The sequence below is a fragment of the Clarias gariepinus genome, chromosome 1, assembly GCF_024256425.1.
Source record: "Clarias gariepinus isolate MV-2021 ecotype Netherlands chromosome 1, CGAR_prim_01v2, whole genome shotgun sequence".
Taxonomy (NCBI): Eukaryota; Metazoa; Chordata; class Actinopteri; order Siluriformes; family Clariidae; genus Clarias; species Clarias gariepinus.
Genome location: NC_071100.1, coordinates 18,294,551 through 18,311,386, shown reverse-complemented (window position 1 = coordinate 18,311,386; position 16,836 = coordinate 18,294,551). Strand labels below are relative to the sequence as shown.

At 38.4% G+C, this 16,836-nt stretch overlaps 1 protein-coding gene across 1 annotated transcript in view; it reads left to right on the top strand.

The window, feature by feature from the left end:
• LOC128520545 (Fc receptor-like protein 5) overlaps window positions 1-7,363 on the top strand; it is a 192,135-nt gene extending 184,772 nt beyond the window's left edge. The window contains exons 25-27 of the mRNA XM_053494830.1: window positions 794-1,048; window positions 6,513-6,629; window positions 6,713-7,363. Of these exons, the coding sequence (XP_053350805.1) occupies window positions 794-1,048; window positions 6,513-6,629; window positions 6,713-6,771 (431 nt within the window). The 3' untranslated portion in view covers window positions 6,772-7,363. The remainder of the gene's footprint in view (window positions 1-793; window positions 1,049-6,512; window positions 6,630-6,712) is intronic.
• The last annotated feature ends 9,473 nt before the right edge of the window (window positions 7,364-16,836 follow it).

Here is a 16,836-nt window from a genome sequence, read left to right as displayed (position 1 = left end):
ATTCCCGCGTCTCTCCCCGGTTTATAACTGGTCCGCTCGTTGCTGACGTCACTCAGGGCGGAAGTGCACGTGTGCAAGGTCAGCCGCTGGTGTAATGGCAGTCGTGGACTGGAGTGGACTGGGAGCGGAGCCGAATCTGGACACGCTGTAGTGGCAGTCGGAAAACCTGGAGTGGAATAGGAAGCGGAGCGCGACCTGGGCACAATATACACACACGCTACAAAGCACAGAAGCATAAACACACACAGCGCGACCAATATGTTGCGGGTTGTAACATATGTTAATATATAGTGTAATAATTGGGTAAAATAAATAGGCCTAATATGTAGAGGAGGTGCTCCTTTGTTCGTCACTAGCCTCACGTCAGGCTTGTTCAGCATAATTACAATCTGTGAATAGACATCTGTATAGTATATACACAGATGTCCATAAACATTTTTTGTGTGATATAATTTAAAGGAAAACTAAATTAATTACTAGATAATGGATTTTTGATTTGCATGAGCTGTTAGAGTCTGTGTTTGTGGAGTTTGCATGTCTTGGTAGTTGCACACTCCGATAGGCAGACTAGTCTAATTGGTGGTCTCAATTTGGCTAAAGTGTGGATTGGCATCCAGAATGTACTCCACAGACACTTCGGCCAATTTTCTTTCAGAAATCCCTAACTTTTTTAATCTTTAGTGTATATTTTACATGGAAATTTGTATATAACTTAAATTTTTTATACATACTGTACACCCTTACAGATAATATGAATGTCATTTTTTAAGTGTTGTCTTTCTCTTTTCTACAGATAGAAATTTGATCCTGAAAAGTCCTCCCAATTCTGTAACTGAGGGAAATCCTCTGACTTTGCGTTGTTTATATCGCAACATGAAGATCTCAGACTCTGGTTTTGATTTCTATAAAGATGATTCAGTTTTCCAAAGGCAGACTACAGGAGAGATGACCATCAGTAATGTCTCAAAGTCAGATGAAGGTTTCTACCACTGTACACACCCAGAGAGAGGAGAGTCACCGAAAAGCTGGGTTTCAGTCAGAGGTGAAGGTAAATTCATTTATTAATTTCAATAAGACTCTTGTTATAGGAGTCAGTTCTCCATTCCTAAAGCATTTAAAATATTAAGACCTGTGATTCCTTTTATACCTAAGCAACTCAGTTGATATTCACAACATATTTGCTACTCTTTGGACTTCCTATTGTAAAATCTTTTTATAGCTGTTTGAAATTACTGTTTTACACTATTTCGCTGTAGAATAATAAGTAATATTTTATGTGGGGTTCTGTTGACTAGAGAATTAAATTTAATTAAGTAAAATTTTATTCAACAATTATTGTTCATTGATCATTGGGCAGCAGCTATACAGAATAAAAAAAATATGGAAATAACTTTTTAAAAAATGTATAAATTATACAGTAACTGTCAGATTGTCCCTGATTAGTAAATGAGGTTTAATTGTGACAAGGAAAAACATCCTGAGATGACAAAAAGAAGAAATCTTAAAAGAAACCTATCCTCATTTGAGCAAGACACGCTGATTCCAACAATTCTTGATATAGCAGGGATTGTTTTGCAGTCATACTGTGTGCTATGAGGTTGAGAGTTCAGTATGAGATGGTATTTAAATGTTTTGAGACTAGTTTGGAGTAATGTTTGGGGCACTGTCACAGGAAGCTCCGACCTTCATAAGGCAGTATGCCAATAGATATCTTCCTGTGTACATTGGTTGTGCAACTGTTATTAGTCTGACCGTGAGAGTTACCAGGTCTGCTATTTCATCACAAACAGAAGGTATAATGTGAAATTCAGCATTAAACAGAGCAAATCTGCCAAAGAGATGCTTGACATGAGTCAGCAAGTTTTTGAAGATACTGCAATGAGTCGTTCAAGTGAGTTTGTGTTTTGAGTGGCATGCATGCTTCAGGAGCGGAAGAACATAACTGGACGATGACTAGAGATCAGGAAGATCTTCATCAAGCTTAACCCCTGAAACATTTAAAACCTATGGTGACCGTCAGAGGACAATCCACTACATTGCTGCCATTGTTGGTGTGTCATACAGAGTCCAGGCAATTCTTAAGTGTGATTTGAACATGCACTGTGTTGCTGCCAAGTTTGTTCCCAGGCTGCTGACCCTGTAGCAGAAGGAACATTGCGCCAAAGTCTGCCAATAATTGTCAGTGTCCCGTGGATGATCCATCTTTCATGTTGAAGATCATTACCAGCGACGAAACATGGTTGTATGTGTACAACCCTGAGATGAAACAACAGTGTTCACACTGAAATTGCCCATCATTTCCACGTCCGAAAAAGATGAGGCCCCAGAGACCATAATGTCAATAGCGAATTTCATTTTATTGGCATGTTTTAAGGCGTCTGAGGGAGGACATACAGCCAAAGTGGCTGGACTTGTGGCCACAAATCTCAAAACTCTTTAAATCCCTATATAACACGAAAAGTGTTTAAGTTAGTTTTCAGTTTTGGAGGTTTAGGTACGAAACTGTTTGTGGAAATTTCAATCCTTAACTATAGAGTGTAGTCACGAGTCATCAGAGAGTACCTGTCTGCACCAAAATGCATCAGACCATATGATAACACAGGCAGACCCCATGGGGCTTCCATGCGACGAAATCTCCAACCAGAAGTGTTGCGCCAGGATGTGTCAAACAGGTCTGATGGACAGAAGGGGTCAATTCCCTGCATATCAGCTGATTATTACAACTGGCTGTACATCATGATTAGAAGGTAAATAATAACTTCAGGATTCACCTCACTGAGCAGATCTTAGTCAGGGACACGCACAAGGACATGATGTGTGGATGAAGTAGATAGGGCCAAATTCTCCCCTGTTGTAAATTATGGAGAGACATTTGTAAAGTTTGTAAAAATTAGTATTCATTTCCAGTTTACTTATACTTTTCATCAAACTTAAATAATTTCATCAAACTTTGCCAAATTTGCCAAATCAAATCAAACTTTGCCAAACTTGCCAAATCAAATCATTCTTTTGATTGTGTAAAGCTGCTTAAAAAAGTGCATAAAAAGCATTGCAGAAAACTGTTGAGTAGAATTAGATGTTACTCCACACTGTGTTAGGTTACAGACTTATACAGCACACATTACTCCACACTGTGTGAGAGTACAGGCTTATACACAGTGTGTTTGTGTGTAAGGTACAGGCTTATACATTACACATTCCTCCACATTGTATGTAAGAGTAGTAGTTAACAGAGTATTCATTACTCTGGGTGAGGTTATAAGCTTATACAGTACATAAAGGTGTAGTTTATTGGTAGTGCAAGAAAGGCAGGAGGGCCATCCTCACTATGACAACCTAAAACAGGGGAGAGATAAAGTTTTAATGAGTGTCTTTTAAAAAGATTTTGTTACTATGCAGGCACTAAAACACACAATTGCAAGCATTTTATGAATTGTAAGATTTCAGTTATGTATATAACAATGTATGTTGACAACAGTAGATTGTAGTATGTAGCAGTAAGCACAACTTGCTCTATCTACTACATCCTTTAATGCACACATGATGTCCATGAAGAAACACACATACAGTACAGTATGTGTGTGTGTGTGTGTGTGTGTGTGTGTGTGTGTGTGTGTGTGTGTGTGTGTTCCTGAGTAAAATCTGCTCAGTGCTGTTCCTAAAAAAGAGAGGTAAATCATGATTTCACCTCACCTTCTAATCAGGATTTAAGCCACTTGTAAAAGACACTGGGGAGTTAATGATTTACATATGAACACACCTTTCATAACCTTATAAATATATAGTATAGCTATAATCTGTTATGTAAGCTAGCAACACAGCAAGGCAGGTTGAACATGCTTCGAATACAAAGAGTCTAATATGTAATCGTTCTCTCTCATAGATTTCACTGAATTGATCTACAAAATATGTAATAAAGCGCATCCCATATCGTTAAACACAGAACAGGCTTTTTAGGTTTCAATTACAATACCAATTCCCTATTTTATGGGACAGTCTGCAACACTATAATCAAAACCAAGCCCCTTTTCTTTACTTTGTGTAATTCAAACAGTAAGATAGATGTATAATTAGTGCAGAGTGCAAGCAGCAGGGTCTTCTGCAAAACTAACAATAATAGCCAAACTGAAAGAGAGGGCCAGATGAAAACAAAGACATAAAGGCTTGCTGGGAATTAAAGCAACCAGTCACTCCACTGTCAACAAACCCCAGTGATAAATATGAGTGGGGAAAAAGCATCTAAACATATCAGTTCACAATAATAACCTGTCTTACTCATTACTTATTACTTATTATCTTACTCTTACTCATTACTCACTCATGAGTCCCCAGATCACCAGAATTGATTTTCAAAGGCTGAGAGGCTAGACACTTGCATTTTAAGTATTAACACATTGTTTATTAACACCCACTTTAGAAAGTCTACAATCAGCAATCCATTTATAGGCTGCAACTAACCTACCAGGTGTAAGTCATTAAAGGCCTAAAAACTTATGTTAATCAATAAAGTTTACAAAAAAAGAGCAAATATACCTGTACTGATATTTGAATGAATGTTCCAGAGTAACACTGGCATGTTGTTGAAGACAACAATGTTGTTGTTGCCTTACTTAAGGCAAAATCTTATGCTGACACCTCCCACGACTCCTTCTCATGGCACTGCTTCTACTCATTGAATGACACTACCGTTCCCACATTTACAGTGCACCTGGAAAGTATTCACAGCGCATCACTTTTTCCACATTTTGTTATTTTTACTTGAGATTTTTGCAAATTTATTAAAAATAAAGATAATTAAGAAAGCACATGTACATAAGTATTTACAGCGTTCATCCTTGAGATGTTTCTGCAGCTTAATTGGAGCCCATCTGTGGTAAATTCAGTTGATTAGACATGGTTTGGAAAGGCACACACCTGTCTATATAAAGGTCCCACAGTTAACAGTTCATGTCAGAGCACAAACCAAGCATGAAGTCAAAGGAAATGTCTGTAGACCTCCAAGACAGGATTGTCTTGAGGCACATCTGGGGAAGGTTACAGAAAAATTTCTGCTGCTTTGAAGGTCCCAATAAGCACAGTGGCCTCCATCATTCATAAGTGGAAGAAGTCGAAACCACCAGGACTCTTCCTAGAGCTGGCCGGACATCTAATAGGCTTGATTGGTGGATTGCTGCAGAGATGGTTGTCCTTCTGGAAGGTTCTCCTCTCTCCACAGAAGACCTCTGGAGCTCTGACAGAGTAATCATCGGGTTCTTGTTCACCTCCCTGACTAAGGCCCTTCTCCCCTGATCGCTCGGTTTAGATGGCCAGCCAACTTTAGGAAGAGTCCTGGTGGTTTTGAACTTCTTCCACTTACGATGATGATGGTGGCCACTGAGCTCATTGGGATCTTCTCACATGTACCCTTATTTCTCACAATTTGGAATTGTTGCTGAACTAACTAATATCTTGGGTGTGATCGCACACTCTCACTTACTCTACCACGATTTAGCCTTGCAATTTTGGTTTCTATCAAGATTAACTGGACTAACAGCTTTAACCTCTCACTTTTGCATCCTGGATAAGAACTCTAGCCCCTTTTTCAACAAGGCAATTCCGGAGCTAGTTTGGAGCTAGTGCCCAGTTTCGAACCAGTTCTTTGTTTTCTGACATCAAAAGCACTGGCTCTCGGCACCAACACTTTTTCGAAGCTAGAACAAAGAACCTTATGTCAGGGATTGGTGGCAGGATTATCAACTAAAAGACTAACTAAAAGTTTGTGACTGCTATCTTTTAAAAAAAAAAAATCGACTATATATGCAAAATAGATTACTCAAGTACTTTCTAGCAATGATAAATCTAGGAGAACTTGTGGCAAAGCTATGTTGAAGTTTGCTGTTGTCCTTGCTGTTAGCATTTGTTTTGCTACTAGCATTTTTTTGCATCTAGCATTGCCACTATTATTGCTGCTAGCACTGTCATTGCTCCTAGCGCTAGCATACCGACCATCATTACTTTTCTGCTACTAGTGCTAGCAATCCTAGCATTGCCACAACTATTGCCACTAATTTTGCCACTAACATTGCTGGGAAAGTCATACACAGACATATAAGGTGATGTGACCATAAAAAAAACCAAGCCAGTTCTTAGGAGGTTCCACACTAGCACCAGACACGTTCTTTGTCTGTTTATTTTGTTAGAAAAGGGGCTTCTGTCTAAGCGATCTGGCTCTAACGTAGTGTGGACTGAACTCATTTCAACTTTAGATTTTTGAGATGTTTTATGCCACAGACGTTTTAATAACACAAACGCGTAACCCACTTATCTTCAAACACTTGTACATCTCAGCCATCAATCTCCTGCTACTGGAACTTTTTACCTTTTTAACTTTTTTGATACTGGAACCTACAAAGACCCCTGACACTTATTTTAAGATAACACTTAACTGTTACAACTTAACTGAAACTTAAGTTACAAACATTTAAACATTTAAGTTGCTTTATTGATTTATTATCCATACTGTTTCCCTCTAGTTCTCTCACATGGAAAACCTCCACAGTCAGTACTGAAGATCCTCAGCAGTGTGGTAGCGGTCTCTCCATATGTGCTGGTGACCATCATTCTGGCAATGAAATGTTACAGAGCTCGAAGTAAGAACTCCGTGTTCATTTTCCATAAAATGAAACCACAACCTTTAATAAGAGACTAAAATGGTTTATTGTGTATTTTACAGCTAAGTCTGAGGAGGAGAACAGACCAGACAGAGTGATAGAAGCTGAAGTATCCTTATAAGTTTCGTGTTTTTACATTAATTACTTTTTTTTTTAAATTTATAAATAATCTACCTTTTTAAATGTTAACAGCCACCGAGAGCACGCAACAGAGAGCACATTGGTGTATGTGTGGTTTCAGTAATTGTTAGCTTATGTCTTTTTTTGTTTTTGTTTTAAAATTTTGGAAGAAAGCTTTAACCAATGCATTTTTAGTCCGATTACATATTTGTATTTCTATTACTTGTATTCATTTATTTTTACTTTTCGAGCTTTGTATTTTATTTTTATTTATTTATTTTCTATACTGCTTATACTGTACTATAAAAGGTTGTGGGAAGCCTGGAGCCTTTGTGCATGAAGAGGGGTACACCCTAGACAGGGTGTCAGTCCATCACATTGCAGTATTTTATTTAACTCCATAACTTTATGAATTTATTATACATGCGTATACTATAGTTAGCATTAACTCAGTTTTGAATTAACCTAGGAATAAATATGCAGCAGATAAAATTTCAATAAAATTTATTGAAATATTTTATAATAACAATAGGTTAAGGCTTATTTTGTAATGCATTATGTAGGTAACTCTTATTTTGTAATACATCTTGGTAGGTACATTTATTTTAAGTTCCTATTTAAAGAAATTATTTGGGTTGAAGTGTGCTTTTTGTGCTAATGAAAACAATAAAGACTACTTGTGAAGCTCGTTAATTGGCTTTTTTTTTGTTGACAATTTTCTTAAGGCTGGGGACACCTTTTTCCTCACTTGGCGTCAACATAAAAGTCGCCAAACACAAATACACAGAATCCAGATCAGTCCCCACCATGTGCACCATACTTATTATTATTATTATTATTATTATTATTTATATTAAGCATTTAAGCAATCTCTTCATTATTTTCTATTCAGTCCTTATTTACGGGCATTCATTATGAACAAATTATGATTTGTTTACTTATTTATTTTTCTCCACAAACATATATCCTTCTAAGGCAGACCTAACTAATCATGACTGGTGAAGCTTGAAACTGACAGCTACTGTACCAACCAACAGTTAGTGTAATTAACAGGGAGAAAAATAAAGTTTTAAATTTTTAACAGTAATTTGTTGCTAAAAGGTGATGAAAATAAACCATAACAGTCATGTTAATTTTTCATTTATTCCACTTTGCAATATCAGCTCAGTTAACTACAGTTATGCGGTTCCAGGGCTGAATCCCAAATAGTGTAAAATAGAAAGCTAGTGCGCTATGTCGGGTATAAAATCAATGTCTCACTCTTGATTAGAGTAATAATAATAATTAATTGAATTTGTACCTAGATGACTGTCTTGGTGTGGCGCTCTCCAGTTGTTTTACTGCAATTATTTGGATTACTTGTTTTGCGGAACACTGTAACTGGCAGAGCAGCGGTACTAGTCAAATGCTTTAAGACATGCAATATATAAGAGAGCTCGCACACTCGTCAAGCTCTGACAGTGGCTTTAGAACTGCATTACCCAGTATTGATCTGGGGAATCTTCACTCTCTAACCAAGACAACGGATGAACTTCTGCTCTCCTGGATAAATAGGGACTTTTAAAACTCTATTGCTACAGTATATGTTGCATGAAAATCTGGTGGAAAGAAGCTATTCTGGACAACATACTACATCTGCCAGGCTTCCAGGTGTCCAAAGGGGCTTATGGAGGGAAATGCTTTTACATTAATGAAACGTGGTGTACAGATGTAACAGTGATGAAGAATATGTGCTGTCCCGATCTAGAAGCCCTCTTTTTCAGTTGTACGATTTTTATTTGTTTAAGGAATTTACCTCATTCTCTATGTGTTTAAAAATGTTTATATTGTTCCACAAGCATGTGTGAAATCAGTGCTGCAACAGCTGGCTGATCAAATTACGGACACACAGCATCTACACATGGACTCGGGCGGTTATAATTATTCACAGTGACTTTAATAAAGCAAACCTCACATGTGAGCTCCCTAAATTTAAACTACACATTACATGCCCATCACAATACACCCCAATAAAGGATGCATATCATTCCATTCCCAGAGGAGACTTTCTGACCATTGCATGGTTTATGTTCTCCTGACTTAGATTTAAATTTGCTAAGCCTCTAGTAAGGATTGTAAAGAGATAGACCAAAACAGGCTTGAGTGGGACTTACAAGCCTGTTTTGACTGCGCTGATTGTAGTGTTTTTGAAGCTGCTGCCACAAATCTGAATGAGCTTACAGATTCTGTAACATCATATATAAGTTTTGTAAGTGGATGCTGTATGTCCATCCCTACCAGGACTTATTTAACATACAACAATGACAACCCATGGTTCACAGACAGCTTCGTCAGGCCGAAGAGGACACCTACAGGAGTGGGGACAGGATTTTATACAACATCCTGCCACATCTGGACATTTAACTATATGTATCAATCTGCGTTCCAGGTATTCTACAATCATTAATTACACCTGTCAGTCCCAGCATGGGTGAAAGAAGGTCTACAGTACAGTTCGCTATACTGAGGAGAGAGCAACTGTCCTCTGAAAACTAGTCAAAACCAGAATTCAAAATCAGTCACGGAATCATTTTCAGCAAGAAAACATATCTGATAGCATTGTCATTTTAAACATCAATTTGTCTCCTTAATAATCATTAAGTCATCCCTAAATTGCATCTGAACTACTGTTCTAAAAAATTAGTGTTCACCACAAAGCTAACTAGCTCCGAACACAAGTCTGAATCCAGAATCAGAATCAGCTTCATTGCCAAGGATGTTTTTGCATATACAAGGAATTTGTGACAGAAGCTTCCAGAAATGATAACACACATACAAAAAAACTAAATTAATAATAATAATAAAAAAAAACAGTTATACCAATTAACAAGAAATTTTATAAGTTGTGGGGTATTATCAATTATAAATATTAGTGGTATTTTATTAGAAGAAAATACAACCACTGCTGGACATTGTCAACAATAGAGTGAATGTTATTGTTCGAGATGGTTAGTGCCCAGGAACCATAATCAATCCACAGCCATCATCACCACTCAGAGAATGCCTCTTGTTCAATCAGATTGCTCAGCTTGAACCAACTGTTGAATACAGTATATTATAGCAGTACAGTTTATTATAAAAATCAGAGGATGTAAAACACAAAAACACTGTACATCTTTAGAATCATCCCTGCTGAGAAACCCAGCATAGATCAGCATGATTTATATGCTGGTCTATGCTGGTTAATACTGGTTAGTGCTGGTCTGATACTGGTTTAACTGATGAAAGACCAGCATATCTACGAAACCTTACTACCAGCATTGGTCTTGCTAGTTAAAGCTGGTCTGGTGCTGGTTTAGCTGATGAACCAGCATAACTGATGGAAGACCAGCATGCCTGCAAAAAAATCCAGCATAGTCCAGAATTATTTATATGCTGCGTCACCAGCAAGGTTTTGGTAGTGAAAATTGGTTACCATTTTAGCTCATTATCTTGTATTTTAATAGCTAGTACTGAAAAGAGTGTGTGATGTAAATACATGGACCATGTAGTGTTATCTTTAAATGCATTTACATACAAAAGACAAAAATAATTCATTTACCAAAAACATGTAAATACCTTATTTTACATTTATAAAATATCTGCTGGGTTGTCTAAAAACACAACACAAACCTTTTATATAAATGCACTGGGATTTTTTTAAGTAATCAATGAAAATCACTTGAAACTGAAAAAAAAAACCAGCATAGACCTGTATGGTATAGTATGATACCTGCTCACCAGCTTGACCAGCAATTATACCAGCATATGTTGTGTTTTGGTGCTGATTCAGTATGCTGGGCACCTGCATCAGTAAGCCATAACAGCACCAGCACCATGGTCGCTATAATGCTGGTCACCAGCATCTGCATCAGCAGGGTGACCGTCTTAGCAGCACCAGCATCACAGCATTATGATGCTGATCACTAGCATCAGCAGGGTTATCAGCAAACCAGTACCAGCATGATGGGGTCAGCTGTTCCGGAGGTGGGACCACTAGCATATTTTTTATGGTACCCATAACAAAGTGCTCCATCATTTTTATTCATACACATAAGTGTAATACATCATTTGAATTTGTAAAGGGTCTTTATTTGTTAATGTACACTCAGGGTGCTTTCACACCTATAGTTCGATTGCTTTAGTCTGCACCAGTCAGAAAAATGTTACAATGTAGTAAACAGACGTGGGTACGGTTTTCTTTCACATATGCAGAGTTCTAAACGAACCAAAATAAACTGCGAAGCCCATCGGCACCGGAAACAGACTATTTTCAGAAAATCGCGCCACTCCTAATAATCATGGAGGAACAGCTTTGCTTTGCGCTTAGGCGCTGATCCTCGGCAGCTTCCTGGTTTATTCATCTCACCGACGGCGCATTACGCGTGCCACTTTAGGGAGAAGAGACGCGCCCTCCTCCTGAATGATCATTTTGTTATAAGCCGGCGATCTTCCTGCAGATCCATCATTGTTCAACTGTCCGAGGATAGCCTTTCTCCCTTAGCTGCTTACTGAACAGCGCTTAAATGCAGCTGTTTTTATGTGTCGTGGACAGTTGCTTTTGGATATGCTCATCCGACCATATATCGAGGCACTTAATTTCTTCGGCACTTGTTTCTCCGCGGTTTGATTTCATCATGAGTCCATAGCTTGATAAAATTTAATTGAGTCAACAGGAAGTGAAAAGAATTTTACCCACAACCCCGAATCTCCTATACACAAAATGCATTAAACTATACCATTTCGTCAGACTTTGGTTTGGTTGCTTTCACAACAGGCGAACCCTACCAAAGTAGAGCGGATAAAGCGGTCCGAGACCACCCCTTCAGGAAGGTCTCAGATCAATTGATTTGGTGAGCACCAAAGTACCAAGATTGCATTCACATCAACGCAAACGAACCGAACCAAGGGACTAAACACGTTTGGTGCGCACCAAATGCTGTTGGTGTGAAAGCAGCCTTACATATCATTAAAACATTGTATTTTTTTTAAATAAAGAAAATAAACAGGGTGCGCTTTCTGCCGTCTCAGTCTCCCGAAAATCTTTCTGAAACACGTGACTAAAATGAACTGAAACTCAGTGAATACTGCACACACACACACATATCCATATATCTATATATCTATGTATCTATATATATACAGAAAGCTTAAAGTGTCTTCTTTTAAATGAAGCAAGCTTAATCAAAAATAAATATTCTCAGTTTATGTAATCCATATAAATCTAAGGAGAGATACAGTCTTTCTGCCACACTTCATTATCTGATAATGACCTGAGACAGGACACGCCCACACGCTATTCACAGGGAAATCAGGGTAATCTACATACAAGGGCATGCCCCTACACACACACACACACACACACACCTACACACACACACACATACACTCACACACACACCTACACACCTACACACATACACACACACACACACACACATACACACACACACACACACACCTACACGCCTACACACCTACACACATACACACACACACATACACACACAGTAGATCCGGTAAGTTTCCTGCGCGTGTGGAGGATGTCACGCGCTGTACAGGTTTCTGAAGCTCTACGGAATATTCTGGACAGTGGGAGGAGCTTGTAACTCTAACTAATGATGTGATGCTGTGCTGCTTATGACCTGCTTACGCTAGTACTGGTGGAAAAAAACAGCATAGAACAGCATAGCTGGTCACCAGCACCAAAACACAACATATGCTGGTATAATTGCTGCTTAAGCTAGTCACCAGCTATGCTGGTCTATGCTGTTTTTTTCCACCAGCACCAGCTTTATGGTGCTATAATGCTGCTCACTTTACTGATGCTGGTTCCCAGCATGCCAGCACCAAAACACAACACCGGTCACTAGCATACCAGCACCAAAACACAACATATGCTGGTATAAATGCTGGTTACCTATGCTGTTTTTCTATTTTGTAGCCGGGATAAATCTCATACATGCTAATTTTTCATTCTCAACACCCAGGAAGTGTTTATCATCTGTTTCTTAGGCACCCCAAACAAACCTCAATGACTGAATGCTTCCTGTACTTGACACAAGCTCCTGTTAGCCCTGTTAAAACAGAGATGTGTCCTGTTACAGTGTCTCAGTTCAGTTATTGTCTTGATGTGTCTCATTTGGGTCGGTGTCTTAAATTTGTTTTCTTTGTTGTTCTACGTCTGAGCGAGGCACCAAGAGGAATAGTTAGGAGGTGAATGCCCGATCCAACAATTATGATGTTGTTAAGCTTACTTCAACCTTCTTATTTACCATTTACTGACACTTCTCAATTCTCTGTAATTTTTTTTTGTAAGTGCACAAAGAAAAGCAAATTAAAATCTAGGCGTGGATATTTGTATAATTTGTGCGATGCCTTTTCCTTTTCTTTTTAAATAAAGTTTGTCATCTTGGAGATACTGTATATACAGTGTCAGTGTCTGAGTACCAGTCACTAACTATGCTTCAAATGTCCAACCTTTTATAACACATCGTGCCACTAGATGTTACTACATTGTCTACATATTTTCATCATTATATCAACGGTGTCATTTTGCTCTGTCACTCTCATACTGTACACTTTCAAAATAATAATAGTTAAAATGTAAAATGTCATCCAATAATTTATTTTTATATAGTGGTTAATAATGCACCGGCATGTTTTACATAAATAAATAACTCAACTATGAGCTATAGTCAGGACACGATTTGAGGGAAGACCCGGGGGAATGCCCTCCTGTTGAAAACAATTACAAAAACCACCCCCTCTGTAAAACCACAATGCCCCTTACCCTCCCCTTTAGATTTATATTTCTGTGTATTATGTAATATTTATCATGCAAATGAAATATTAAAACTCTCTGCATATGATCATCTACAAACTATAAATAACAGCAATTAGCCAATTAGAATTCAGTATTGTAACATGCTGCTTACAAGCTCAAGCAAGTTTGCATAATTTTTCTGAAGGTATGATACATACACACAAATCCTCTCAGTGGAGACACGATGGAAACGAATAATTAAGTTTAATACAGGAGTTTTCGAAATGACTGACAGCTTTAATAAATTATAAAAAGAAATGTTCTTTACCTATTTTGTGTAATTTTATTATCAATTTAAATAAAAGGTTAGTTTTTTTTATTAGACTTTGTGGCGTTACCTACATGCCTGGGTACAAATAGGTCAAAAATAGATTTTTAAATGCCATAATAGTGGTTTATTGATTTGTGTGTGTGTGTGTGTGTGTGTGTGTGTGTGTGTGTGTGTGTGTGTGTGTGTGTGTGTGTGTGTGTGTTCTGGGAGCATGTGAAAATAGCTGTAATCCCTTAAGTGTTAATGCCACACTTTTGTCAAAACTTTTAAATTAAAGTTGAAAGTCTTGACTTTACATACATTTTGAGTGTTTTATTTCAAATTCAGTGGGGTGGTGTACAGAGGGCATATGGCAAAAAGTTACCTTTGGTGCAAAATTTATAGACCTGACTGTATGCCACTTTCAGTTAATAGCAGTTAGACATGAAACATTGCTGTGGTTTGGGTTCTATTCTCATTAAGCTGTGTGGCTTTAACCAGTAAGAAACAAGGATGTGTTCCTTCCTTCCTCTTGCTACTTTCTCAGAAAGACAAAATTCAAACAGCCACACATACATGTTCCCACTACTGCTCTGTGAGCCATGGTTTTCACCACATACACCATCAGCACTCCATGAGCTAGGCTAATAGTAAAAGATCAACATAATGATAGATGTTGCTGTAGACTGTACAGCATCTTATGTTATATTATGACACATTTGCATGACAAAAAACAAAGCCTCTAAACAAAAAGAGCAAAAAATAAACTTAACTTGAAAAGTGTTTATATGATCCACAGGCAGAATGGCTTAGAAAGTGAAGCCCAGTAATGTAAAGTGCAGTGCTCTCCTCAACTTAATATTTTATTTGCTAGCCCATTAAAGATTAACAGTAGCCATGATGCAAACAAGCCGTTCTTTCTGTCGTTCTTTTTTTCCTATGTGTGTTTCACACAGATGCACACAAATTAGCTTATCCGCGAGACAGACGGTTATAGGGGGAGGGGCGCACCCAGCGCAGGAGTGCTACTGCCTAACAGCATGATAATAGTTGTGCACGCATACTTCAAACGAGTACTCCAGTGGAAAAAAAAACCCTGCGTGCCTCTGTCATTATGTAGTAGCGGAGCCATGACTTAAGCACGCTGCCATCACATGCATGCTTACCCCAGTAAAAAAAATAAATAAATAAAAATAAATAAATAAATAAATAAAAAATTGACAAGGAGTCAGAATGTAAGTTAAAACCAGAGTCTGTGCTAAAAAAAAACAAAAAAAAAAACGTAAGACAAACCTACTGGACATCCACCGTAGGCGAAGACTGATGGAGCCAGTGAGAAAGAACTTTTCTCAGGTAGTGACATGTTCTTGTACCCCTTATAATCGGCAAGCAACCAGAATATATTTACTTCAAAAAATTTCATCTCCTTTTTGACTGATTCTTTTCACTGGAAGATTGTCACAATGCAGATTGTGTGACATTGTGTAGCAGTATCATTTAGTGTCTTGATTAGACAGATTTTGCTGGTGTCTGTTATATTGTGTGAATTTTAAATTTATTACGCAATAAAATTGTGGGCATTTCTTTGTTTAAGCAAGTTCTCCCCAGAGTTCTAGGAAATGGTGGCGGACACATCCCTCCCAAAATAGTCTGGTAGAGGCCAAACAGACAGGTCATATTAGCTGGCCAGTTTATGTGATTGAAAATAAAGTGGTAGGTGTTTCGCCTGCAATGCGGAAGGCCCGGGTTCGATTCCCAGCCAGTGCCCAAACCCCAGCCACTGCAGTGCCGGCCCCAAGCCCGGATAAAATGGGAGGGTTACATCAGGAAGGGCATCCGGTGTAAAACCTGTGCCAAGTTGTAGTGCGGACTGGATACCTGGAAATACCCAAGTTGTCTAGATTAACAGAGTGTGTCCAGGACATAAAAGATTGGATGACCAATAACTTTCTTTTACTAAATTCAGATAAGACAGAGATATTGCTCATCGGCCCAAAAACCAGCACACAACAGCTTTCACAATTCAGCCTGTGTTTAGAAGGATGTACTGTTACTACTAGCTCAACAGTAAAAGACCTGGGCGTGATATTAGACAGTAACTTGTCTTTTGAAAATCATATTTCCAATATCACAAAAACAGCCTTTTTCCATCTTAGAAATATTGCCAAACTTAGGAGTATCCTATCCGTATCTGATGCAGAAAAGCTAGTTCATGCATTCATGACCTCCAGACTGGACTATTGTAATGCATTACTAGGTGGTTGTCCTGCATCCACAATAAACAAGCTTCAGTTAGTCCAAAATGCAGCCGCCAGGGTTCTCACTAGATCCAGAAAATATGATCATATAACACCTATATTATCATCCCTGCACTGGCTACCTGTTCAATTTAGAATTAATTACAAAATAGTATTACTTACATACAAGGCTTTAAATGGTTTAGCTCCCTCATACCTAACCAGTCTTTCGATACGCTATAATCCACCACGTCCCTTAAGATCACAAAACTCCGGACTTCTGGTAATTCCCAGAATTTTAAAATCTACAAAAGGGGGTAGGGCATTTTCATATTTGGCTCCAAAGCTTTGGAATAGCCTTCCAGACACTGTTCGGGGAGCAGACACGGTTTCCCAATTCAAAAGTAGACTCAAGACGCATCTCTTTAATCTGGCATACGCGTAACTCATCCCATAACCTCATACTCCAGTACACCTATCCTGAATGGCAACTACGCTAATTCTCTCTATCTTTTCTGTATTTTTCTACCCATCCTAAGACATCTGGAGATTGTGCCAGCTTCAGTAGACAAAGGCCAACCCTGCGAGGTTTCTAAGGCATCTTGAGAAGGACCTGCTCCAGCTAGATTCTGCTTTATGATGGCTGGAGCTACACATCCTGCTCCTGTGCTTCCAGTGATCTGACCCCATCTGCCCTCTGCACCTACTGCTGAACTGAATCTACACAACTTCTGA